Source organism: Spermophilus citellus (genome assembly GCF_964194105.1).
Source record: "Spermophilus citellus genome assembly, chromosome: X".
Taxonomy (NCBI): domain Eukaryota; kingdom Metazoa; phylum Chordata; class Mammalia; order Rodentia; family Sciuridae; genus Spermophilus; species Spermophilus citellus.
Genome location: NC_138190.1, coordinates 143,759,236 through 143,785,732, shown reverse-complemented (window position 1 = coordinate 143,785,732; position 26,497 = coordinate 143,759,236). Strand labels below are relative to the sequence as shown.

At 54.0% G+C, this 26,497-nt stretch overlaps 3 protein-coding genes across 26 annotated transcripts; 1 reads left to right on the top strand and 2 right to left on the bottom strand.

Moving 5' to 3' along the window:
* The first annotated feature begins 1,721 nt into the window (after positions 1-1,721).
* On the top strand, positions 1,722-21,888 carry EOLA2 (endothelium and lymphocyte associated ASCH domain 2). 24 transcript variants are annotated; one of them, XM_081276709.1, is made up of 6 exons: positions 3,596-3,667; positions 4,397-4,535; positions 5,545-5,734; positions 6,360-6,822; positions 20,387-20,583; positions 21,152-21,888. In XM_081276709.1, exons 4-6 carry the CDS (start codon positions 6,570-6,572, stop codon positions 21,224-21,226), a joined length of 525 nt encoding a protein of 174 aa, XP_081132835.1. In that variant the 5' UTR covers positions 3,596-3,667; positions 4,397-4,535; positions 5,545-5,734; positions 6,360-6,569; the 3' UTR covers positions 21,227-21,888. The 24 variants fall into 24 exon arrangements, with proteins under 24 accessions (XP_081132816.1, XP_081132825.1, XP_081132815.1 ...); XM_081276706.1 differs by having other exon boundaries at positions 4,397-4,538; XM_081276708.1 differs by having other exon boundaries at positions 3,605-3,711; positions 4,397-4,538.
* On the bottom strand, positions 8,310-10,993 carry LOC308638840 (heat shock transcription factor, X-linked member 3-like). The gene is made up of 2 exons (XM_081276687.1): positions 10,166-10,993; positions 8,310-9,759 (listed from the first exon to the last, which is right to left on the bottom strand). Exons 1-2 carry the CDS (start codon positions 10,784-10,786, stop codon positions 9,085-9,087), a joined length of 1,296 nt encoding a protein of 431 aa, XP_081132813.1. The 5' UTR covers positions 10,787-10,993; the 3' UTR covers positions 8,310-9,084.
* Positions 16,080-18,011, bottom strand: LOC308638841 (melanoma-associated antigen 8-like). Its single transcript, XM_081276688.1, has one exon. It carries the CDS (start codon positions 17,990-17,992, stop codon positions 17,273-17,275), a length of 720 nt encoding a protein of 239 aa, XP_081132814.1. The 5' UTR covers positions 17,993-18,011; the 3' UTR covers positions 16,080-17,272.
* Positions 21,889-26,497: the final 4,609 nt, after the last annotated feature.

Here is a 26,497-nt window from a genome sequence, read left to right as displayed (position 1 = left end):
CTCACAGCCCTGGCCTGCTCCCAAGTTCCAACTCCTGCCCCTGAACCTAGCCCACAACTACTCCTACCTTTGCATTTGTGGCCAGACCCCATGACACATTAAAACTCGGCCCCACCCCAATTCCTACCTGAGTAATAATAGCCCTACCCAGCTCCACATTTTGTTGTTGTTGTTGTTGTGTTTTGGTACCAGGGACTGAAATCAGAGGCACTCAATCACTGAGCCACATTCCCAGCCAAATTTTGCATTTTTAGAGACAGAGACTCACTGAGTTGCATAGCCCCTAGCTGTTGCTGGCTATGAAGTCGTGATCCTCCCAACTCAGCCTCCAGAGCCACTGGGATTACAGGTCTGCACCCAGGGCAGCTCCAACACGTCTCCCTCAGCCCAGTCCCAACAGGAACTCAGGAACTCAGCCCCACCCAGCCACCTCCTACAGAGGCCAGCTCCCAAACAGTACATAACTCCTTGAGCCCCGCCCTGCTCCTCCCACAGATGTGCTCCCACACTATTTCATTACTCACAGCCCCGCCCCAACTTCTACCTTAGTCCAGAGCTCCATCCTCAACTCCACCTCACTCCTTCGCACCACCCCTCCCAATTCCGCTCTCATTCCACGTAGCCCCGCCCAACTCTATCCGCAGACCTGCCTCCAACACCTACTTCACTCCCTGCAGCCCCGCTGCCAACTCCCGCCCAGCTTCTCCCACATCCGGTCCCGCCCAGCTTCTCCCACATCCGGTCCCCACCCCTACTCACCCCGCTCCACCTGCAGCCCCAAACCCACCTCACTCCTTGCAGCCACGCCCCCAACAGCTACGTATTCCTCATAGGCCCGCCCCAACTCCTACCTCCTCGCAGCCCTGGGCTCGGCTACAGGTTTCCCCAACCCCGCCCAGAACTGTCACTCCTCACAACCAAGCCCAACTCCACCCGCAGCCCCCCCTAACACGCCCCCGACACTTACGTCACGCTAAGCCCCGCCCCTAACTTTCCCATTCCTTGCCGGCCCGCCGCCAACTTCTACCTCACTCCTCACAGCCCTGCCCCAAACTTGTAGGTCTTGCAGCCTCGGGAAACTCCTCCTTGCAACCCTGCCCGGAACACCCACCCCACTGCTCTGGGCCCAGCACACCTCCACCCCATCTCTTCCCGCAAACAGGCCCGCAACTCCTCCCTCACTCCTGAAGGCCCCGCTCCCAAATACCACCTCATTCTTGCAGGCCCGCCCCAACTCCTACCTCACTCCTTGCAGTCCCGCCAAGCTCCTCTGGACAAGCCCACCCAGAGTTCCTATCTCACTCCTTGCTGTCAGGTCCCCAGAGCCTATGTCACTCATGGAAACACCGCCCCCAACTCCTACCTAAGCCCCGCGGAGCTCTTCTGGATAAACCCGCCCACAGCCCCTCTCTCACTCCTCACCGCCCAGAACAGCTCCACCCGCAGCCCCGCCCAGCTCCTCCCACTGACATGCCTCCAACGCCTACGTCACTCCTCCCGCCACGCCCCCAACGCCTACGTCACTCCTCCCGCCACGCCCCCAACGCATTCTCATTCCTTACAGCCCCGCCCCAACTCCTACCTCACTCCTAGAAGCCTAGCTCAGCTACCCTGGTAGCCCCCCCGCCCCCAGCTTATACCTCAGCAATGTCCCCCCTTCCTACCTCCATACTCAACCCGCCCCAAACTCCTACCTTTCCACTCTCTCATGGCTAGCCTTTCTCTCTAAGCTCCAACCCTCCCCGCAGCACCGTCCCTAACGTTCTCTGAGGCTGGCCTCATTCCAACCTTTCCTTTTACTCCCGTGGGTCCTTTTCTAACTCTACTCCCTCTTCCTGGTCACGGGACTGCAGAGCTCTGATCCTGGTGGGATGGGCCAGGGGGTCAGGGCCTAGGGAGTCCCCACAGCATTTTCTCCTTGCCGCCTGGGGAGGAAGTGCGTGCTGGCATCAGTGCGTGATTACGTACGCGCGTGGCTCCCTATCCGTGGCACGTGGCTACAGGCGGTCGGCCTGATTGGCTGGGCACAAACAAGCTGCGAACCGACGTGAGTGGTACGTAATCACGTGTGGGCGTGCTTGCATGAGTGGGTGGGTGCGTGCCTGCCTGTGCTCCTGCTGGAAGGGACTTTGGGGGCTGGGCTAAGGCGCCAGCGTTCATGCCTGCGAGCCCCTGTCCACAACCTAAGGTGTCCCAGAGGCGGCAGCAGCGTAGCCGCAACACCGGCCCAGCGCTCTCCTGCGCCTCATCATCTCCTCACCAGCCGGCGGAGCCCTTCCCAGGGCTGGTGGCCTCTCCTGGGCCGCGGTGGACTGTCCGGTCCGATGGTCGCAGGTCGGAGTTGGACGAGTGCCAGTGAGCCCAGAGTCCTGAGACTGCCCGCGACCTAAGAGAGCCAGGATCACCCCTGAGGGCGCCTGTGTGCTCCTCGCTTCTCCTAAGGTGCCTCTGGACTGGGGTTTCCCTGGAAGTGGGACTCAAAACCCATGCATTGGAGCCCTCGTCAGCTCCTACTCCGACAGGCTTCACGCCCTGTCTTCGGCCAAGTGCGTGTTTGTGATGTGCTTCTGCCAGCACACAGCTAGTGTGCTGCTCCACTCACACCTGCCCCACCTTACCTCGAGCTGTGGACTCCCTGAGACCCCAGGCGATGAGATGTTCAGCTCTGCACTGGGTCGCTGTGCCCTGTGAGGTCTGCCCAGAATTAAAGTGAGGGTGATGTGATTTGGGGCCTCCAAACCTTTGCCCTGAGACCATGTGAGGAGAGGTGCCAGTTTTCTGCTCTTGGATCCTGGGTCCTGGCCTAAGAGCAGGGCTCCTTTCCCGAACTGACTTCCCACCCACCTAACTGATACATCATGTGATCCTTGACCCAGACACGGGACTAGCCCCACTGTCGTGGGCATCGGTAGCAGACCCAAGCTCTGGTGAGGTGCACATGTGTGTTCCCCTTGAAACATGCCCTCCCAGATAGTCCTGGTCTTTGGTGCTCGCTGAGTAGGAAAGCCTTCTGGTGCCACTATGCAGCATTGCTGTCTTATCCTTCACCTGCCCTCCTTATCTCCTGTCCTTGTGCAGGTGAAGAAGCTGAGACAAGCAGAATGGGGCTTCCCCCTCAAGCCCCAGGCAGGTATCCTATACAGCCCCAGGCAGGAGGGGGCTCAACCCCCTGATTGCCTTTAGTTGTCACTAGGGAGTCCACCCACGCAGGTCATGTTTCAGAGTTGTGGTTTTGTGGTGTCCATGAGGAAGGTGTCAGCTCAGAAGCTGAGTGGTGGGAACTAGGCAGACCTTCACTCTGGTCACACATCTCAGTAGAGGAGAAAGAAATGGCGAGGCCTGGTGAGAGGCATTCTGCCTTCCTCATAAGTCATGAGGATGGGGGATCCTTTGTCACCCATCAGCAGGATGATGATGCTGTGGGCTGTGTGTGGGACAATGGCACCACTGGTTGGGTGAGTCTTTGTGGAAGGCCACTTGCTGGCGTATTTCAGCATCTTTGATGTGTATGCCAACAAGTTTGTTTCAAAGAATATCAATTCTAGTGGCAGAAAGTGGGAAGCAGCTTCTAACTATCCATCAGTAGAGCAATGCATGATTGTGTAAAGTATGGGGCCGCCAAGAGTGGGATGCCATCCAGAGGACGAATAGTGACGCAGATCAAGAGGTACAGAGAGGAAGAATGTGCTTGAAGTGCTATTGAATGGAAAGGTCTGGCCCTACTTTGTGGAGATGTATGGGTGGGGAACACCTCACACCTATCTATTATTTTGCCAAGATAGCCATAAGAAAGTGCCACAAATTGGGTGACTTAAAGAACAGGAAGCTATCCCCACACATTTCTGGAGGCTGGGATGTGAAACCAAAGTGTCAGGGGCCTCTGTGTCTTCTGTGGTCCCTTGGAGAATCTGCTCTATCCCTCTCCCAGCTTCTGGCTGTCGGTGGGCAATCTTCGGTGTTCCTTGACTTGAGGAAGCATCACCCCAATCTCTGCCTTCATCTTCTCATGGTGTTTTCCCTCTGTGTATGCACACCTCTAAATTCCCCAGTTTTGTCAGGACACCATCTATACTGGATGTGGGCCACCCTAGACAGTTGGATTTTACTGGATTCCATTTGTAAAACATCCATCTTTATGGTTGCGGTGTGAGGTGCTGGGGGTAAAGCCCTTCAAGATAGGGTTTCTAAGGGGACACAGGGAAACCCTGAGGACCCAACAAAGGCCCTGGGGTAGGAACTGGCCCTGGGATGGAAGACAGGCCTGTGCAGCAGCAGCAGCAGCAGCAGCAGGGAGGTGGATAAAGGGGAAAGAGGGCTGATGGCAGGGGCAAGGAACCAGACCAGGAGGGAGCTTGTGGGCCTGGTGAGCAGTGTCCATTCTGCCCTGGTTGGACAGGAACCCTTGGAAGGTTTCAGCAGAGGAGTGCCATGATGTGGTTGCCCCTGAATTGGGGTCGCTCTGACTGCAGCTTGGATGCCAGAGAGCAGTGCCACATGCTGAGCAGTGATGAGGATACTGCTTGAGAAGCCAGCAGGTGGTAGGAGATTGGACTGGGAGGGTGGCCATGTAGACCGACCATGGCCTGGCATGAGATTGGGGATAGGCTTTGGAGATATGGCCATGGGACATAGGTGGTGGATGAGGGAAAGAGAGGGAGGAAGGAGAGCTCTAGGTCTGGGGCAGAGATATGGTATAGGTGGTGACCCCACCTACAGATGTGGAAGGGAGGTGGATTTGGTGTGCAGGGGTTGGGTCCTCGGTCTGTTGGCCTGACCAGGAAAGGCTGAGGCTAAGAAAGTTTGGCCAGTGGGCCATGTAGTAGAGGGGCCAGCAAGCACTCTGGAAGCCTGGGAAGGAGTTGGAAAGGGGATGGTCAGCCAGACCTGGGCTGCTGAGGGTCATGTGAGGTGAAGACAGAACTAGCCAAACCCATATTCAGTGCCTGTGGGATACCAGATACCCAAAGGGGAGGGTTCATGTAGCGAGGGCTTGAGTTCAGTGAGGTGAGGAGGGAGACGTAGCGAGCTTTGCTGAGGTCTCTGCTGTGCAGAGTTGTCGCGGAGGGAGACAGAAGCTAGAGGAACGTCCTTCACCGGACGCAGCATGTGCGGGCACAGCTCTGTGTGCAGAGGAGTCCTTTTGTGTCGGGGGGAGTAGTTTTCCTGAGTGAGAGCACAGAGGCAGGGCCTAGGCCTGGAGTGAGGTAGAGAAAGGATGGCTTGTTAGGGGAAGCCCAGCCCTAGAAGGAGGAGGAAGGCAGAAGATCTGGCACAGAAAGGGAGGCTGTGGGTTGGTGGAGGAGTGAGTGCCAGGCTTCTTTTGTCCTGATGGGGCCTTGTCTTTGGAGGGTGGGCGTGTTTCCTTAAAACCATAGGAGATACTTGGGGGTGAAGTGGATGGGCTTGAAGAGGGTACAGGGAGGCACTAGGCAGAGTGGAGGGGGCAGCTCATGGGTAAAGGGCAGAGGCGCCAGAGGACAGGACCCCAGGCTTGATGTTGCTGCCGCTACCGAGAGTAGCCACCATTTGGGACTGTCCTACTAGGTGCTCCCAGCACCTGGCCTGCCCTCACAGCCCCAAGGAAACCGAGGCGGCATGGCCTTCAAAGACTGACCTGAGGTTCTGCCATCAAGCCCTGGTGGCTGCCCTGATGAGGACCTGGGCTTCTCACTGAACATAGCACAGGCTTCCTGTGGAAGGGGTCCGTCGTCTCCTGAGGTACATGCATAAAAAGGTGAGGGCCTCGTCAGGGACTGCCTGAGGTCAGTCTGTTCCACTGTGGGCAGTTGCTTCATCTTTCAGCTCCTCCTTCTCTCAGCCATAGAGGGGGCCTAGCAAGTGCTACTGGGCCTGCTGGGTCATTTGAGGATTAAATTCAGTCTGAGCATTCCAGGGCCGGGCACACGGAAGGTGTATGCACACTGGGTAATTGTTCTTATTCTCAGGATTCCTTTGTCTTGGCTCAGGTGGGTGGGGAATGGGGCTCGAGGGGCATGGCACCCAGGTGGGTCTGGAGTAGATACTGACAGGCCACTTGACATCGCAGGGAGTTCTGACATAGGAATCGATAAATGTCGGACACCCAGGAATCGTGCGCAGCAGCCTGCAGTGGTGGGAGCCAGACACTGAGGGACGGCAGTGCTTGTGGTGACGTGGCCAGGTGCCGAGAGTGGTGTTGGGGCGATGTGGGCAGGCAGGAGAAGAGAGATCCAGGCCTGTTCCTCTGTGCCAAAGGCAGCCCACTCAGGGTGAAGCCCCAAGTAGGCCAAAGGGGGCCTCCCTCCTCTGTTTTCACCTAGGACACGGTGACTCCGGTCATGCTACTGACCACACACTGCCCTGCCTGTGCCTTTCTCTAGCTGTTGCCATCCTACTCCACGTGCTCGCCAAAGACTCCACAGGATGGAACCGAATCATCCAAACCCCGGCACCCTGCCTTGAGCCCATGGTGGAGCAGGGCCTCAGTGACTGTGTGGTGACAGGTAGAAGCAGCGAGCCCTCAAGGTCAGTGCGATTTCAGGGCCCGGGGGAAGGACGACTTTGCTGGCTGTGAGCCCAAAGGGAAGGAGATGAAGTTTTCCTGCCTGTCCTTCCGGCAGCCTTATGCCGGTTTTGTCTTGAATGGAGTCAAGACCCTGGAAACGCGGTGGCATCCCCTGCTGAAGAGCCACCAGAACTGCACCATTGCCATCCACATTGCTCAGAGGGACTGGGAAGACAGCTCCTGGAGGGAGCTGCTGGTGGAGAGGCTGCAGATGAGCCCTGGGCAGATCCAGGCCTTACTCTGGGAAGGGGAGAAGTTTGGCCGAGGAGTGATAGCTGGTAAGTGGGGGCATGCCGACCAGGGTGCAGAGAGCTCCAGATTTGCCCCCCGGATGGTGCTCTGAGGTTCATGGCTTCTGTTCTGTTTTCCCTTGAACTGGTGGGCACGTTTGCTGCAGTTTCCCTGAGCAGCACAGCTTTGGAGGGGCCGCAAGAGGCACTGGGCTAGGGGTCTGCGGGCCTGGCTGCACACAACCTTGGTAAATCACCTCTCTCCCCTGGGCTGCAGTTGCTATTTGTGATCTGAGAGGTGTCTGTCTGTGGCACGTGGCCACTGAGTGCCTGCCTCCAAGTCCAGAAGGGGCAGCACTGCATGCCGTTCCAGTTGAGTGGCCTCTAGAGTGAGGCTGCCTGCGCGGCTTCATGTGCCTGCCACACCCGTGATGTTCCCTGGGCGCGTGCCCAACCTCTCAGCTGTCCAGGTCCCGCGTTGGCACCTGCCACCCGGTGACCTCCTGAGGCGTCCCGTTGGCAGTGGTTACCCCTGCAGGCACGGTGCCCTTCTGATATGTAACTGCCACCTCAGCAGTCTTATGGGGCCCACCCATCCCTTGTGCATCCTCAGTGAGGACAAGGCTCTTTCCTATTCATGTCGCCCTGGATTTCACGAACAGAGTGTGGCAGGTCACCAGTGTTGAGTGCGAAAGACTCAACTTGCCTCTAGTCTCTTTTAGTGATATTTTGGGCTCCAGCAGTGTGCCTTTCAATCACCCTGTCATCACACGGCAGGCCTTGGATTATGGAAGGGAAAGCCTTCTGTGTGTTTTCTCTTTGGGCACAGGGCTCGTGGACATCGGAGAAACGTTGCAGTACCCGGAAAACTTAGCTCCCGACGAGGTTGTGGAACTGGAAAATCAAGCTGTTCTTACCAACCTGCGGCAGAAGTATTTGACAGTGGTTTCAAACCCCAGGTGGTTACTGGAGCCTGTACCCCAGAAAGGGGGGAAGGATGTGTTTGAGGTGGACATCCCGGAACATCTGATCCCCGTGGCACACAAGGTGTGACCGCTGTGGGCTCCAGAGAGGAAAGTTGTTGAGACACCCAGTAAATCATGAAACAGACCCATGAAAATCAGGTTAGGTGTGAATCGCCACAGCCCTCAGCATTGCTCGTGGACACAGATTGCTATGCTCACTAGAAGGGAACGGGGGAGGCGGACTTTCCCTGGGCAGTGCCTCCTTGGGCTCATTGAGATCATGTGTGGTACCTTGACCTTCAGGGGACAGGCAAGGCCACCAGGAAGTGTCTTGGCATTGCCCCTGATTTTGGTCCAGCTACTTTCTAGATTGTGCAAATAAATGTCCAGATGGTAACTGTTTAGTGCTTGGGGCACCCTTGTGGGTTTTCCCGGCTCTTTCTTTGAGTCAGAGCTCTGGGGTGTATGAAGAGCACCCAGGGGCATGGTGGGAAGTCTGGGACCTGGCACTGAATCCTGCTGGAGAATGACCAGCAGTTCATGGCCCAGTGCATCCCAGGTGAAGAGAACATTGGACTTGGAGCAGCCATCTGTTCCCTCTTGTCATTCTCACACTGTGGGAAAAGTGTCCCTGGGTTCCGCATGGATATCATGCAGCTATTTCCTTCCCAAGCAGAGGATCCTAAATACTGCTGTGATTGAGTCAGGTTGACTTTTGTAGAGACACGTGTGCTGTTTGTTTTGTAGCAATCTTTGGTGACTTTGTAGCACAGTCTGTAGTGGTAGTTATCTGTGGGAACCAGGGGCTCCCCCCACCCTCATGGAGACTGGCATGGCCTGACTCTTGTGAGGCAGGATATCGTACGGTCCATCCCCTCCCAGATGGGAGCCTGATTTTAGGCCTGCAAAGAGGCCCACTGTGTGTTGGGAGACTTCCTGGCAACTCCGGGGTGGGGTTGCCCTGTCAGGAAGGAATCTCCTGCGTTGAGATACCTGAGTTGTGTGAGGTGATTCCCAGGTCAGGAGCCAGGCTCTTCTGTCTTCTGAGCAGCAGGCCATTCAGGGACCAGATCTTGCTGAGCTCACACTCACCATTGCCCAGCCAGGTCCTCCGCTGGGGGCGTGGAACAGCTGCTGCTTCCAAAGGAAAGGGGTTAGGGGAACCTAAGCAGCACCAGCCACCACATTGTGCAAGAGTAGCACGGGAGGTTACAAAGAACAGGACTCGCGACTCTTCTTTGGATCATTTATTTACCCCTTCAGAGTTTTGTTTTCCTCTGTCAAGACCAAAAGTGGGTTCAACATTAGAAAATGTTGACTTTTATCATTGGTGCGTGGGCTGAGTTCAAGGACCTGTGTTGTCCTTGAACTGCTCACAGAGTGCACATTTGTAATCTGAGGAGCCCTCCTGCACCTCCTCCTCATTGTCATCCTCCTCGCCCTCGCCTTGGCCTTCACGAACTTGAACTTCACCTTCACCATCCTCCGGGGGCTCCCTTGGGGACATGGCTGAGAGGGCAGCCAGCAGGATGGAATAACAAGTGTTGTACAAAGACATGACTGAACAATAATCAGGGTAACCCTGGGGGCTTCCGGGCACTTCCCCCTCGCCTTCCATTCCAGCGGTAGCTTGGGAGGAAGGTGTGCGGCCTTCATCCCCATCGGGGCCCCTTGGCTCCTGCGGGAGCTGGTTTTCCAGGGGTTGTTCAGAGACACTGCTCATCGCCCACACCCCAGAGGGCATGAAGGGCTGTGTGCCTCTGGGCCCCTGGTCGTCCAGGGCTTCCCTCTGGGGCAGCTTGTGCTCTGCCTTGACCTCATGGTGGAAGCGTGGGGAGCGTCTGGTAGGGACCAGCTTCTTTTTCTTGGCAGATGATGCGCCGCTCTCTCGCCCAGCCGGGTTCTTCAGTGGCGTTGGTATGCAGGTCCCACGCCGAGCAGAGCTTCTCGCTTCTCCTTTTTTACAGATGTTTTCCAGGAGCCCTGGCTTGTCCTTCTGGAAATTGGAGTTGCGGTAGATCTGAAACAAAAGGAAAAGTTTTAGCCTTCCTGGGGTAAAGGGTGCCTTGCTCCGCCCACCCCCACCCAGAATCCTAATGGACTTGGTTTGTAATGGAGGAAATCATTTTCAAGTTCCTGGCCAGTGTGGCCGCCCTTCCTGCGTGACCCCACTCAAGAAAATTCATAGATCAAGGGGGTCAAACACATGCATGACAGTAACTGGCCTCTCAGCCCTTTTTTTCTTGCCTTCAGATTATCTCTAAAGGGTTGTCGCTTAACATGAAATGCTGATTGTTCATCTTTCCATAGGTGATCTACCACACTAGACCAGTGATCCTTGGAAATGAGCCCTATGCAGTGGGATTCATCTGGGGGCGCTAGGAAGGCATTCAAGAAACAGGTGACAGGAGTACTTTCTACTTTACCATCATTCTCTTCTTCCCCCGAGAATAAGCTGATGCATCTTTTGGGCGGATCTTGCTGAATCCATAGAGGTTCAGCTGGCGAATGAAATTCTTCAGGCTGTCAGTTTCAAAAATCCTCTCTGCACCCCTCCGGCCAAGGACCTCTCTCTGGAAAAGGTCAGCCTCGATGACCATGACGTCTCCTTCGCCACCCCAGCACACAGACCTGAAGGTGTCATCTTCCACTATTGCCCAAAGCTTTCTGGGGAAGGAGAGCCTGAGAAGGTTCTCAGTGCCTTCCTCGCTGGTCACCGGCCGGCTAGGTTCTTCTGGTGGCTGGCTCCTACCTTCTGGTGGCTGGCTCGGTTCTTCTGGCGGCTGCCTCGGTTCTTCTGGAGGCTGGCTCGGTTCTTCTGGAGGCTGGCTCGGTTCTTCTGGAGGCTGGCTCGGTTCTTCCAGTGGCTGGCTCTCTTGGGAGCCGGGATCTTGGCTCAGGGCTCGGTCACCATACCCATCCAAACCCTGTCCTGAATCCACCTTGGGATCAGGTGAAGGATGAGATAGGGGCTTGCTTGTTGGCTCTTCGCTGACCAGCGAGGCCACCTGGATTTCAGAGTGCTCTTTGACACACTCACTGGCCATGGCGCTACACCATCAGGAGCATTTCCTACCCAAGACTGGTGTAGACGTCCTAGTGAGTCTAAAGCGCCTTCGTCCAGGGAAGAGGCTCTATAAATACAGTCCGAGAGGTTCTAGAGCCTCGTAGCAAGGCAACTAGGCACTGACATCACTGTCCTCTTTATTTGTCATGCGATGTCACAGGGCTGACAGGAAGCCAGGCTGGAGGGGGAGTGCTGGCGGAGGGTAGAGGAGGGGAGGGGCAGCGGGGGGGGGGGGGTGCCCAGCTTCCCTTTGCTCAAAGTGTACAAAGGTGTAGTTCACATTCCTAGAGAAGTCTCCCTTATGCTGACAGGCACATTGTGTCACCTGCCAGCCTCTCCCTAGAAGAGATGAGAAACCAAGACCCCATAGCCGCTCCACTCCCAGAGACAGAGGAGGCCTGTTGCAATCCTCTCTGATTTCCTCAAAGACCAGTCCCCAGTTAGTTTGAGCCTGGGTATTACTGAGCCAGGCCTGGTCATGTGGGCTGCTGGGTGACCATACCTCCGAGGTACGGTGGCCCAGCCTTTGGTGGGTAGCCCCCTGCTTTCCTCCCCGCTCCCCCTGCCATCTCCTCCCTACTTGGTATCTTCCAACTGCTCCTGTGGGTTGCTAGGATCTTCTCCCATGGGCCCAAATAAGGAGTGTGTTTCATTGCCACTTGGTCAGGTTGTCCCAAACTAGGAGTAGAGCAGTGCCAAGCAGGGCGGGAGCGCCTCTAGTGTTGAAGGATCGTGTTCCTTCCCCCTGTTGCGTGGTTGAAGGGCAGCGTCTCAGCTGAGCTTGGGAGGCTCCTCTCGAGCTCGGCTTACTGCCAAGCCTCATCCCTCCGCAGATGACGACAAAACTGCCCTTAGTTTCCACTGCTCCCCCCGCTGCCCTTCTCATTGCCCAACACGTGCACAATCTTGAGGCCTGGTCCACAGATGTTCCCAAGGAAAGTTGCTTCTCATTTAGCTAGACGTGACAGAACCATCCCAAACAGGCACCTGACCCCGTGTTTTTCAAGATTACACCACTCTGAGCGTGTGGGTAGCAGTTAAAACCCCCAAAAGTCACCCTCCATGACAGATGAGGACACAAGGCCGGTTTTGGACATCCGTGGGAGACAGTTTGTCCTTACAGTCACTGTACCGGGGGCAAGGGTTTACAGCGGAAGACACCTACCCCAGGCTGAGAGGCACTAGGGTCCTCATCCCACTCTGTGGTCCCCTCTGTCCTGTCCAAGGCTCAGCCCATTGTTTATGTGCGGAGCACAAAGAGGGTTGGAAGGAAATGCTACCCAGGGGCCCTTTCAGTCCATGGGCTCTAATGCTTCATCATGTCCCTGTGTCTGGATTCAGTTCCCGTGGAGAAGATGCTTTCAAACAAGTTTACAAAGCATTCACCCAAGGACTCAGTGTCACTCACACCTTAGCACGTGCACTTAGCGTCTGTACAATAAAATGGAGGTTGTGGGTCGTGTCAGTGAAAGAGGCTTCTGGGGTTCTCAGTTAAACTGCCACGGACCTTCATTAAATGCCAACGTCTCTTTTCTTAGGCAAATTCTCATGACTAGGAATGATGTTTTGTGGTATCCTTACAGCCTGTGATGGTCAGCTGAGTGTTATGACAGTGAAATGCTCGAGGCGGCTAGTCTATGAGGAGAAAAGCCCATATTTAGCCCCAGGTTCTGCCAGCTGCAGGCCTTGGACCCAAGTCTCCGGACCTCTGTTGAGGGTGGCACATCATGCCAGGAGCATATGTTGGAGCAAATCGTTGATGTCCCCAGCCCAGAATGAGAGACATGATGGGCCAGGGTCCCACAGTCCCCCTCCAGGCCATGCTTCAGTGACCCAAAGACCTCCCAATGGTGCTGCACTGGGACTGAGCCTTTGACACACAGACCCTTGGGGGACATTTAACATCCAAATACCAGCGCTAGCTTCTGGAGGACTTGGCTGAGGACTCATAAAGGGATTGGGCCCTTGGGTGGGAGGGAGGTGAAAGTGAAGAACTGGACTGGGGAACCCACACCTCTGGCCTTCAACAAAGAGCCAGTGTTTATTTGATTTGATGTAGACACCCTGGTGTCCTGTGGCTTCTGTAGGACCCTTAGGTAACCATCACCTGTTTTAAGTCACAAAGTATCTGCTGGGATTAGCAGTGCAAGACACCAGGCTCCTCTTAGTCCTGAGGAGGAATCACTCACAGTGCTGGCTGCTCCTTGAGGAGCAGCATCCCTGCACTCCCCTCAGCAGTCTGGCCCACAGGTTCAGCTCCAGACCTTCAGCCACCACTCGGACAGTCTCTGGGCCTCAGCATGCACAAGCCCCTTTCAGTGCTCCTAAGGCCCCCAGGCACCAGACTGGGCACCGCTGGATCCCTGGTACTGTCCTCTGAGCTCCCTGAGAGCTCCCTGCCCATGCTGTCCTCTCATCTGGGAATGCCCTTCTCTACTCAGAGGGCACTCAGCTTTGTGAGCAGCTGTGTATTAGTGAAGACCTTTTGGCTGATATCACAGACAAAACTCAGAACTTGAATGGCCAAACACAAGTTTGTGTTTTGTGTACGAAATTCTGTTTTTTTTTTTTTTGGTCCCAGGGGTACTTAAACACCAAACCACATCCCCAGCCCTTTTATATACATATATATATATATATATATATATATATATATATATATATATATATATATATTTTTTTTTTTTTTTTTTTTTTATTAGAGACGAGGTCTCACTGAGTTGCTTAGGGCCTCGCTAAGTTGCTGAGGCTGGGTTTGAACCCTTGATCCTCCTGCCTCAGCCTCCTGAGTCACTGGGATTATAGGCGTGCACCCCCAGCTCTGCTCTCAGGTGACCCAGGGATCCAGACTGCTTCCATCCTATGTTTTGTTATTGAAAGGAGGAAGAAAGCATGGAAATGTATACTGGCTCTCAAATGCCAGGTGGGAGGGATGTGGAAGTGAAGAACTGGACTGGGGAAATGACCAAATGACACTGTCACTCTTGTCTCAATGGCAAGGAAATGTCACATGTCCCTTCCTATCTACAGGCCGGTGGACAGGAGTGTTGCCCCATGCCCAGGAAGGAGAGAGGATATGGCTGGGAACTTGAACTCTCTCCCCAAATCTGTTAGAGAGTAGGAGCTCAACCGGGAGCAAACACTGTCCTTGTTAGGCCACCACACTCATTTCTTCTGGAGCAGTTTCTGAGAAGACCAGATTTGCCTTGAAGTTTTAGGTGCCTGCTGTGGCTGATGATTTCAGTCCAACAGTATCCCATGGAATTGAAGAGGATCACGTCAAAGCTACCAGATAGGGTTCCCCTTCTTCACCCCACAGGACATTTCTGTACTTGCCTCTGCAATACCATCCTCTCAGTAGGCTGAGGGTTACCCCTTTCGTTTGATGCAGGGTAAAATCTTAACCACTGAGCCTCTGCCACCCTCCACATGGCCATTCTTGCCTGAACACCTGGACAGGTCCATTAGTCACACTGAAGCCAGCATTTTCCTGTGAAGCCAGTGCCAGACAGGTGGTAAAAGGATGGGGAATTGCTTTCTCTTTGTGTATATGTGATAAATTTTGAGCTAGCAGGTGGGCATGGGGGGTGCACACCCACAGTCCTAGGGACATGGGAGGCTGAGGAAGGAGGACAGCGAGTTTGGGGCCAGCCTGGGAAATAGTGAGACCCCGTCTCAGAATAAAATCAGACAAGGGCAAGGGATATAGCTCAGTGCTTGGCTAGTGTGAGTGAGGCCCTGGGTTCAGTCCCTGTGCCAGGGATTGAACACATTTCAGCCAGCATCTCCACCAAGGAAGCATTTTCAGCTCCTAAGAGGATTCCAGGGTCTCCAGAGTTCAGATTCATTAGATGCTTGCTCCTGATCTGCACTTTCAGGGAGATGTTAGGTACTGACCACTTAAAGAAGCCCATCTGTTTGTGTTCACTTCCTAGACAAGTGTCAAACAAGAAGCTCACTAAAATCCCACTGCCAATATCCAAGTGGCCTCCAAGGGCCTCCCTCCACCCTCAGGGTTATATCTCAAAGACCAATGGATAATGGGCCAAGTCAAAGTCTACGTGAAGTGCACGGGGAAATCAAAGAACACGCTAACTCCCTGGTAGGGATTGCTGGTGGGTCTAAGACCACCGTCCCTAGACGACTGTTCTGACCAAGAGGCTGTGGCTATCAGACAGGAGTCGGGGTGAGATGTGGGAGAGCCAGGGGACTTCTGCCGGCAGTAAGAATGCTGTGGGTCACATGACACAGGCTCCAGAGGAGGCAGCAGGGACCGGCTGAGTAGCAGTCCAGGTACCAGAGTTGGCACATGGGCACACGGGGGACAACAAGGGAAATGGTGACTGTAATGAGGGAAACTACTGGAACTGGGCAATCAGCTCTCAAGGAACCAACTGTAAAGAACCCCACTTTCTCTGGAATTGCTGTCATTTATGTACTAATTTAGGTACCAAGGATTGAATCCAGGGGTGCTGGATTCAATGGAGCCACAACCCCAGCCCATTTTATTTTATTTTATTTTTTGAGACAGGGTCTCACTAACTTGCTTAGAGCTTCGGTAAATTGCTGAGGCTGGCTTTGAACTGGCAATCCTCCTGCCTCAGCTCCGCAAGTCACTGAGATTTCAGACAGGCTTGTGCTAGGATTGCTTTTTAGTATTTTGGCCTCCCCTAGGGTCTTTCTTATGGGTCACCAGAGGGACATTATGCAGAGCTGAGAAATTATTACTAAGCCAGAAGTTCACCCTCAGCCTGGGAAAATCGTGGGCTCAAGATGAATTCAGACCAAGGGTCTCTTTGCAGCCCCGTCACTAACCAGCTTCTCCTGTCAGAAGTCAGCCTCCAGGTCTTCTTCTGCCCAGGGAGACTGATGAGACCTGTCCAGTAGGACAGGTTTTGGGACATGGGTACAGAATGGAAAGCTCCTGGGCTGGTGCCTGGCCTGGAAAGGAACGGTAGTGAGTGGCAGATAGCTGCAGCTCCTAATAGTCCTGGATCCCAGCCTCTACCACTCCGGGGCATCCTTGGCATTGGTTGTCACCAGCACACATTGGAAATTATGCAGCTTAGTTAGATATGGAATACCCCATCAGCCAAAGCGGAAGCTCCCTGACTCAAATTCAGTAAACATTTCCTCTGGGTGAACATACTGCAAAATGTGGGCGTAGAGGAGTCTTCCCCACTGGGAGGACGTTAGGATTTCAGTCAGGACTCACTCCTACCCTCCCAGATTCTGTTCCATCCAAACCACGATTTCCATTCATTCCATCGCCATGCAAAATCAACTGCTTGGTTACAATGGGTGGAATTACACTGGTACTCTAATTAAAACACCACTTTACTGCAGAGTCAGCTCTGGCTCTCCCAACCAAGCAGAGGAGGTCCTGGCCAGGGACTTCTAGGCCTCACTTCTTTAGACATTCAGTCTTCTCTCTCTACAGATCCTTGCAGTTGATGGTAACTGAGCACCAAGCTCTCCTGTTGTGTTCAACCACACAGCACCTCTCACACCTGCCCCAGGTGGAGATTCTGCTCTGCTTCATTCACCATCAAAGGGAACGACTCAGAGTAGTCTTCCATTCTCTCAGCCCTAAGACACACCATCTAAAGGTCTGGCCCTGGCCTCCATGCAGTGTCCTTGAAGTCCAACCTGCAGAAGGCACTGCAGTTTCCCCAAGCCCCAAACTGCCTTGGCTGGCATAGGACATTGGCACTCGGCTGCTCTACACTGGAGGTCCACCTGCTCACCCTCCTTCACATGTTCTTTGGGTCTCTGGGGACACCTCACCGTCTTCCTGACATGGTTGCTGTATTAACATTCAACCATGGGATTCAGTCTGGCTAAGCCTACTGTCTGATTATTCCCGCTACTCATTCTTTCTCTTTTAGAAGAGCAGAATTGCACGAATGTTCCATGAATCAATGAGGCAGTGAGGAGAGGGCCTTTTTATTAGCATATAGCTTCTCCTCCATTCTCCAATACACACAAGCAAATCCAGGTGCACACCAACTTTCTTAAGGATACAGGGAAGACAGGTAATAAGGGAAGGCGAGCATTCACCTTTGATTTCTCTATCATTTATTCATTCTTTTTCATGACCAAGTTCTTTTCCACGTCCAGAAATTATCTCTTACACTCCCATGTGATCTTTGTTCAGGTCCAAAAACTAAAGAAAGAATGAGATGCTAATTAATGAAACAAAAAGCAAAACACCAAAGTCCTAAACACTATGTTCACAGCAATAAATTATGAGTACGGTCTTCATAACATCCCATTCAGAAGTAAATTAAACTTTCAATCAACAGGAACATTTGAAAAAATTCCATAGGAAACAAAGTTCAATTTCCAAGTCGCACAAATACAGAAGCATCAAAATGTTAGACAGCAAGATCTCTTCCACCTTCCCTGGCCCCTCACTACTTAGAAAGGTGACTTCTCTCTTCCAACACAGATTGAAAAATGGGCCCTATCTCACGTGGGGGGTGTGGAAGCTTCGGGATGCGACCCTGCCATGTTTCCTGGTCCTGGGCCGTCCCCTGGGCACCCTAGTGGCCCTGGCTACATTTGATACTTTGGCACCCTCTGCCTCATCTCTCAAAGCCTTTTCATACAGGAAAGGGTAGGACCTAGGGTCACTCCCATGGACCTGGGTCCAGTACTCCAGGACTTTCATCTTGCTGGTTTCAGCACGTGCCCTTGGACCCCAAAGGAACTCATAGCAAGCAGGATCACTCCCAGGTACCTGGCGATACTCCAGGTACTGTTCCTGCACCAAATCTTCAGTGATGAGCTTTCTAGGCTTCCCGTAGATGAAGTGTTCCCTCTCAGGATACACCCCCATCACACTCAGCATTTCCCAGACATCTTGCTCACAGGCACGGTCCCCCACCATGAAGATGATGCACAGGATGATTACCAGAAGGCCCGTCTTGGGCATGCTCTGGTCATCGCCCTGCATCCCATCATAGGTGAGGCCCAAAGCATTAACAACAGCATAGGAGTGGTTGGAGGGGTCCACCTCCTCAACATGGATACCAAAGACCAGGTGCATGCACTCAGAGGCCACACTGAAGACCACAGGGAAGTCATCCTGGTTATTTTTGATGACGCTACTCAGCATTTCAGCCTTGGTGGTCAGCTCCTTCATTCGATACTTGAGAAGCAGGAACTGCACCAGGTCAGCCATCTTCTCATCCAGTGGGTCTCCCAACAAGGACTTATGGTCTTTCAGGTTCTTCCAGGAGAATGGACCTTCTGCTGCTTGGCTGCTGGAGAGGTGGATGAACGGGATGCCTGGAGTGGGGGCCGTGGCAACAGAGAGAGCGGAAGATCTCTCAGGCACCTGTGCACAAATCAGTGGCTCAGGACAAGGCCCCTTGCTAAGGGTAGGTGTGGACCTGGAGGAGATGCAGGCAGAGGAGGCCCCCTCCTCCTCAGGCCTGAGAACCTGCACACCATTGAGGCTTGGTGCCTCCCTTTGGGCCTTAGGTTCTCCTTTGTCCTTGTGGCGCTGGCGCTTCTGACCGTGAGATGACATGGCTTTCCTTGGGCACAGCAGGCAAGTCAGTGGGCAGGCGATCAGTCCTGGGAAAGAAAGGGATCCAGCGAACTGAGAACCATGCCCTTGTTAGTGCTCACAAGGGCCCAACCAGTCGTCTGTTAAGGTGGTGATCTAGGGCTACTCAGGCTCCTGTCCTTCTGGTGGGCCTGACTCCTTGAGAAACCGAGGCAGGAAGTGGAACAGCTTCTCAGGTGAAGCTGGCTTGCAGAGCACAAGGCCCCAGGGCTGACCTAGGCCTGTGGACTAGGTACACTGTTCTGCTGAGTTGGGCCCTTGGCATACACTCCCAGCATGCACATCACCAGGACTCCCAGCTCTGCCTGGGCCTCATCTGCTCTGTGACTGGAGTGAAGACTGCAAGCACAACCCTGGACCCCTAACCATAACAGGAGGGACTGGTCCGCCTCTGTGAGGCCTGCAGAAATCTCAGTTGGATGGTCTTATTAGTGGTCGCTCTGTGCCCTCAAAATTCCCCTGGAAAAGCCTGGAGTCAAGCTCAAGTTGACCTGAGGTGAACACTCTGAACAAACATCCACTTCTGTGAGACAGAATAAAGGCAGTGAGGGGCCGGGCGTGGTGGCACATGCCTATAATCCCAGGGGATGGGGAGTCTGAGGCAAGAGGATTGCAAGTTCAAAGCCAGCCTCAGCAAAAATGAGGCACTAAGTAACTCAGGGAGACGCGGTCTCTTAATAAAATACAAAACAGCAGTGGGGGTGTGGCTCCGAGGTTGAGTGCCCCCGAGTTCAATCCCCCATACTCCCCACAAGAAAAGCAGTGAGGGGGCTCACGCCTGGTCACAACTGCCCAATGGTGATGGTGCTAGCTAGCCAAATTCATTGGGGTCCATGTGTCCTGGCGTGGAGAAACTGGGTCAGTCCTAACCTTAAGGAACATCAAGGTGTGAGACTTGTTTCTCTCTCTCTCTGATGACCTGAGGCCACCTTCCTTAAAGCAAAGTCGATCTCTGTGAGACTCTGGAAAAGACAGTGAGGGGAAGGGGAAGCCCATGGAGTGGTGGTCCTGGTTCTTCCCATGGCTGAAAGAAAGGTCACCTGGAGGCTGAAGTCTTGTGTGTTCACGTGCAGATGTTCCCTTTGTCCCCACCTTGACTCCTCTTACCAAGCCTTCACCTCCCTGAGACCAATAACACACACTGAAGAAGAGAGGCACCCTGACAGCCCCGCCTGGGCTTCCTGGGTTGAGGGCAGGCTCAGGGCAGATTTTTGAGGGGCACCTGTCTACTCTGTGCTGGGGGTTCCCTTGATCCTCCCTTGGGGTGCTCACCTTAACCTTTGGGAGGCCCTGGCACCCCTGTCTGTGATAATAAGATGGAGTTCCCTGTGCTCATCTGAACCCACACTGTCCCATCACCACCCTCAACTTCCTGAGAGACCTAGCTCTCTCAGGAGAAGGGAGCAGATGTCACAACCCATCACCCCTTTTAGGGGCTCTCCAGAGCTGACAGCCAGGCTTGCGCCCCATGGATCCTAGATTTGGTGCTGGGGGAGTTCCCCAAGTCCTGTAGTTTGTGCATCTTGCTCATGCCCATGCCTGCCCTTGCTTACTGCCATACCACCTGACAGAAATTGATATCTTCAGACCAAAGCTCCATCTCCATGAACACTCCCCATTTTAGTGGTAGAAGTGACAGTACCACTTAGGGCCTCTCGTGGCTGACCACAGTGGAGAGGCAGACTACGTAGGGTTCCTTGTTTCAAAGCTGGGGATGCCTTCAGTCCTTATGAAGGGTCCATACCTTGGGTCTGGCAGGTCCTAGGATTCCTCTCTGTGCTAACCACATGTGGCTCCCCCTGCTGGCCTATCATCACCTCTTGACCAAGGTCCCTACCCACATAAAACCCCTCAGCTTAACTAGGAGGCAGAAATGAGAGGGATTTGCTTCCAGTGACCCTGCATGGGGCCCCGCAGGGTAGATGACAGGGGAAGCCAGGCTCTCTGAGGTCCCTTCCTTTGGGAGGTATGGCATTCAGTCCCTGTCACCTTGATTCCCGGCAGATGCTGGAATCCTCCCTCTGCTGACCAGCTGTGGCTCCTCTGCCGTCCTGATGTGCTCTCTCACACCAAGGCGTCACCTCCCTGATTTGGAGGAGACAGAAGTGAGGACAGCACATTTGGACACGGCTGCATGGGGTTTCCCCAGGTTAACAGACCAGCAGGTTCCAGGGGCCTCCTTTGTCTGGAGTGTCCTCAAGGTACTCATAGTCACTCCTGACAGGGTCTGGGCCCTTTCCCCTCTGCTGACCTGTAGATACAACTTGCAGGCCAAGGCCACCATCTCTTGGAAGGTCCAAAGGGGGAAGAAGGTGTGGGATCCCTTCCCCAAAGTCCTGCCTGTAGCCACCCCAGGCTGCCAGCAGGGGCAGTTTTCCCATGTGTGGATCTGGGCTGTTACTGAACTTCCCAGAAGCCCCTGTGATTCCTCCCTCTGCTGACCTGAGAACACACACTTCAATCATGCTCACTCATCCCTGACACCCTGGAAGCACAGGAAGGTGCTGCCTCTGGCCACCCTGCCCTGGCCTGTCAGGGTAGAGGTCCCCCTTTGATCTGGAGTACAAGGCCCCCTCCTTCCTCCCTGAGTCCTCCCGTTGACTCCTGGCAGCAGCCCACTCCTCTCCTAAACTGAGTCCTCCTCCCTCAGATTCCAGAGTCAGAATGAAGGACAGGCTCAGTCTGAAAGCAGGGGCAGGGCTGGGTGCCAGCCATTCTGTGTCCTGGGGCACTCAGTCCTCCCTCATTTCTAACCCTGACTGCCAACAGGCCCTCCATCATTCTACTGAGTCCCTCAGCTCCCTCCAACCCAGATGCCAAAGTCAGAAATCACAGTGCCTGTAAACCTGTCCCAGAAGTGAAAGCACAGTCTGAATCCCCATCCTCTGCGGACCTGAGCATGCTCAGTGAGACCAAGACTCTGACTCCAAGCATTCCTTGAAGATGACTGAGAGGGGCTCACACCCACCATCTGTACCCATGTGCTGCAGAGCTGACCACACAGCAGATCCAGATAATTTTCTTGGAAGTATGCTTAATGAACTCAGAGGCACTCTATCCCTGAGCAACACCTCTGGCCCTTTACATTTTGTTTTTAAAGTTTGAGAGAGGGCCTAACTTGCCCAGGGTGGCTTTGAACTTGCCATCCTCCAATCTGAGCCTCCCAAGTAACTGGGATTCCAGATGTGCACTCCACCCCATCCAGATATGGATCATTTGGATATGCTTTATGTTAGATATGGAAAATGAAAAACGTCAAGATAGTGTGGCCAGGGAAAGGGTTAAAAAAAAAAGCCATACATTGCTAGCTTTCATCTCTTTCAAGACAAATCCTCTTCAGATGTTGGCTACTGGTGGGGAGAAAGTGTTTCATCAAACCTAGAAAGGTAGTCTCTGAGAAATACTCACCTCTTCCAACATAAATCCTCTCCAAGTGCTGGCCACCGACCTCCAAGCCCCAAACCCAAATTCCTGTCTTCCCAAACTGACACAGTCACAAAATCCCCTCTCCGTATAAACTATATAAGCCCAAACTCCTCCTTTGACCAGTGGCTCATTTTCCACCAGGAAAGTGGGTATACGGGAGATGCAATCATGTTTCTGAATAAAAGGCTGAAATGATCTGTGAAGTCTGCGCCAGGCCCAGACCTTTGTGCTAACACTCTAAGTGGGGCATTTTCAGTTCATACCAAGCATCTCACTTTGTCTTTGTCTTTTCTCTTGCAAGCAATGGCAAGGTCTCTTAACACTCAGCTACACCCACAGCCCAAACCCTGACCCCCAGCCCAGCCTGAGCCCTGTATGCTCCACCAATCTGGAGCACAGGCATCAAAACAAGGTCCTAAGCTCTGTCCAATCCCCCAAAGCAGAACTCAGTGAATGTAAGAATGGGCCAAGTACATGGGGCCTCTTATTGCAGAGAACAGGGATGGGACATGATTCTTTGGGGCCACCCCTATCTCCCCTAGTACTCCTTAGCAAGGCCACAAGAAACCCAACCCAACCTCAAAAAATGATAATGATAAGGGCTGGGATTGTGGCTCAGTGCTTAAGTGCCCTGGGTTCACTCCCCAGTACCAAGAGAAAACAAAACATAATAGTTCAGCCCACAGGGGAAAGGGCTGGGCACAGAGGCAGCTTGCTTGGTTTGGGCACCCTCCAACTGGGGTGGGGCCTCCTCCATCCATGCCAGCTAGCAACTTGTCACCCACTGTACCTTGGTGCTTACAGTGCAGGCCTCAGGTCAGTTTGTGGGACTGACAGGATCCTCTGCAAAGGAACAGGCTGCCCTGCAATTCTGCCCCCCACCAGAGGGAGCTGCGCTGGCCACAGAGGTAGCCTGGGTGCTTTGCTGAGCCTCCTCCTGGGGCGGGGCCTCCTCCATCTACCCTAAGCTCTCAAATGGCCTCTCAGGGACCCTGCACCCTCCATGCTGAACTAAGCCACTGGGTGAAACTCCCAGGGCCCCCTGTGGCAGAAGGGGTCCCCTGGAATTCTACCACCCCAGCTCCTGGGTTGCGCACCTAAGAAACCCCGGCTGGTTTGGTCATCTTCTGTTTAACAGGGGCCTCCTCAGGACTGCTGCAGTGATGGGTTCCAGTGCTTCAAGCATGGGCTGTAAACCCCAAGGTCCCCTGTGGCTTCGCCCTCACTCTGAAATTCTTGCCCTCACCACAGGGAGCAGGGCTGGCCAAGATGGTTCAGGACCTTCCTCCTAGTGGGAGGGAGCCTTTTCACTTCACCTTCATCCCTCACCTTGACCCCGATGGTTCCCAGACCTTGTCTGCTCCCTGCTGACCTAAGCCAGGTACTTACCGACAATCCCAGGGTCTTGTGCCATGGAACCTGTGGCTCTACAATTCTTTCCTCCCAGGGTTGGGCCAGGACAGTCAGACCTCAGCCCTCACCTTGACCACCCATATACCACAGGCCCTGTCTGCACCAATGAATTGTGTGGCTCTGGCAAAAGGAGGACACTCCCAGGCTCCCTACAGAGAAGGAGTGCCCAGGAATGCTAGCCCCGCCCCCAGATCAAGGCCGGGAAGAGGGAGCCTGTGTGATTTGCACACTTTCAATTTAGGGAGGGGCCTCATCAGCCCACAGCTCCAGGGACCTCTACCACTTGGCTCAAGGATGCCCTGCAATGCCCTGCAGCACAAAGCTTTGCTCTACAAGTTGGACCGCCCCCCAACCCCCACAACTTCCGGGGAGGACAGCTGGCCAGAGGCAGCCTGGATGGCTTGGGGGCCTTCCTGCTCAGTCCACCCCTGCTCTCACTGGAACACCAGCAACCCCAGGCCCAGCCCTCTCCAGTGACCCCAGCCAGCCCTGTGGCTCTGGCATGGGGCATAACTCCCTGTGCGTCCGCGCAGGACCCGCTGCCCTGGAATTCTGCCCACCCGAGGTGAAGCGCTTGCTGCTCACAGGGCCCACGGGGTTTCGGGAACTTCTCTTGGAGGAGGGGGTCTCCTTGGTCCAGAGCTCCAGGGCCTGCAACACGTGGCTCGAGCATGGGCTGCAAATCCCAGGGTCCCCTGCGGCGGAACGCTCCGCCCTGCAATTCCGCCCTCCTCCCCAGGGACTAGGGCTGGTTGCACTGGCAATCTGCACGGTTTGGGGACCCTCCTGCTGGGCTAGGGCCTCCCCAGTCCACCCTCAGCTCTCACCTGATCACCGCCAGAGCTCAGGAACCATCCACTCTGCTGATCTGTATCTCCTGGCTCTTGCTTCCGGGTGTAACTCCCAGGGTCACCTGTGGCGGAAATGTTCGCCTGAGAATTCTTAGAATTCTGCCCCCTTGCAGGAGGTGGTGGTGCAAGCCTGCAATTCTCCCATGATCCCAGGGGCTCTGGAGGCTAGGGCAGGAGGTTCACAAGTTCAAAGCCAGCCTCTTCAACTTGGTGGTGCCGGAAGCAACTTAAGGAGACCCTGCCTCAAAATAAAATAGTAATAAGGGCTGGGATTGTGGCTCAGTGCTTAAGTGCCCTGGGTTCACTCCCCAGTACCAAGAGAAAACAAAACATAATAGTTCAGCCCACAGGGGAAAGGGCTGGGCACAGAGGCAGCTTGCTTGGTTTGGGCACCCTCCAACTGGGGTGGGGCCTCCTCCATCCATGCCAGCTAGCAACTTGTCACCCACTGTACCTTGGTACTTACAGTGCAGGCCTCAGGTCAGTTTGTGCGACTGACAGGATCCTCTGCAAAGGAACAGGCTGCCCTGCAATTCTGCCCCCCACCAGAGGGAGCTGCGCTGGCCACAGAGGTAGCCTGGGTGCTTTGCTGAGCCTCCTCCTGGAGCGGGGCCTCCTCCATCTACCCTAAGCTCTCAAATGGCCTCTCAGGGACCCTGCACCCTCCATGCTGAACTAAGCCACTGGGTGAAACTCCCAGGGCCCCCTGTGGCAGAAGGGGTCCCCTGGAATTCTACCACCCCAGCTCCTGGGTTGCGCACCTAAGAAACCCCGGCTGGTTTGGTCACCTTCTGTTTAAGGAGGGGCCTGTCATCTGGAACCTTGGTGACACTCTATGGTGTGGCCTTGTCAGTCCACCCTCATCTCTCCCCTTGACCCCAATGGTTCCCAGAACCTGTCTCTCACTGCAGGCCTCAGGCCAAGGCTGTAACTCCCAGGGTCCCTTGCATCAGATCGTTTCACCCTGGAATTCTTTCCCTCACTCTAAGATGCAGGGCTTAAAAAACCATTGCCAGGAAGTATCTGACTCTCTGTGGTGGGACCTCCTCAGACCACCCAGCTCTCACCTTGACACCCACAGGGCCCTGGCCCTGTCTGATCACTCAGCCAATGGCTTTAACTCCCAGCATCCCTTGCGGTGAAAGAGGCTCCCTGGAATTCGCAACCCTCACCCGGTGAAGAGCTGGCCACGGTAGTGGGGTGGTTTAGTCCCCTTGGTTTCGTCACCTTGTCCCCTTCTGTTAGGGCCATGTCCCTTCTTCTGACTCTGTGCCAGAACAAGGTCCTCACCTCCATCTGACACCCCCACAATGAACTCAGTGGATGTCACTTAGGACCACCTGCCTGGGGCCTACCATGGTGAACAACAGGGGCACAACCTGATTCTTCAGGGCTCACCTTCCTTCCTCAGGCTCCTCACTTTGGTTCCTGGCAGAGTCTGGAGCCTTTCCTTGGCCCACTGACAGTCCCCTGCAGTGACAGTGAGGGTGGGGAGTGTCAGACTGACAGCTGGGCCTGCCTGCTTCTCCCAGGTCTGAGAGAAGGACTGGAGCCCCTGTCCCTGTCTGCAATGGCTTGCTCCAGGGGAGCCATGCCTTCCTGGGGGGTCCCCTTTTTCAGCTTCCCTGTACTCCACAAACCTGACCTCCCAGAGGTTGACTAACACCAAAAACTGTAATTGTAAGCAGCAGCAAGCAATTTGGCCTACACTAGCTTTTCTGAGTTGATAAGGACTAAATCCTGGGTCTCACACAGGCTCGGCACGTGCTCCACTACTGAGCTACATGCCCCAGTTCTGTGGGTTTTTTTTTTTTTTTCTTCTTCTTCTTCTTCTTCTTTATAGAGACAGTCTCACAAAATTGCCCAGGCTGGGCTGGAACTTGTAGCTGGGATTATAGGGTTGTATTCCTGGGCCTGGCTAAGTCTTGATTATTGTGAAGTTATCAATCAATTCATAGTTCATGCAGTAGTTTTCATTTGTAATCTGTTCATTAGCAGCCGAGAATAGATGCTGCATCTCTTGCAAATATATGAGTACTTTATAAATACCTCAAGTATGCATGTAGATTATACTGACATTTATCTGTAGATACTTAAACATGTATGCAGATGCATACATGCATGCATTATCTGTGTATAATATATACATTTTATGTGCACATATATACATATTTATGCATGTACATAAGCTATATATAATTACATGTGTCTTTTTTGCGTTTTAATTTTTTCTCCTAGAAAAGATAAACACAACCGGAGGGCTTTTTATGACAAACTATCAGTGTCAGGATGGCAGGGAAAGAAAGGCCAGAGGCGAGGGAAGCCAATAAAAAGTGGGTTCCGAATCATGTGGAACGGTCCACAGGGCCGTGCCCGGGTCCTTATGAGATGACCGTTCACTTTGGCATGCGAGTTTGGTGCCTGG

Excerpts from the sequence above, each read along its gene's own strand:
- LOC308638841 (XM_081276688.1), bottom strand. The coding sequence starts at position 17,992 with ATGGCTGACCTGGTGCAGTTCCTGCTTCTCAAGTATCGAATGAAGGAG.
- EOLA2 (XM_081276699.1), top strand. The coding sequence starts at position 6,570 with ATGAAGTTTTCCTGCCTGTCCTTCCGGCAGCCTTATGCCGGTTTTGTC. Across the intron at positions 6,823-20,386 it reads TGGCCGAGGAGTGATAGCTG|ATGCTGGAATCCTCCCTCTG; the intron begins GTAAGTGGGGGC and ends GATTCCCGGCAG. Across the intron at positions 20,584-21,151 it reads TTGTCTGGAGTGTCCTCAAG|GCCCTCCATCATTCTACTGA; the intron begins GTACTCATAGTC and ends GACTGCCAACAG.
- LOC308638840 (XM_081276687.1), bottom strand. The coding sequence starts at position 10,786 with ATGGCCAGTGAGTGTGTCAAAGAGCACTCTGAAATCCAGGTGGCCTCG. Across the intron at positions 9,760-10,165 it reads GGGGGAAGAAGAGAATGATG|ATCTACCGCAACTCCAATTT; the intron begins GTAAAGTAGAAA and ends CTTTTGTTTCAG.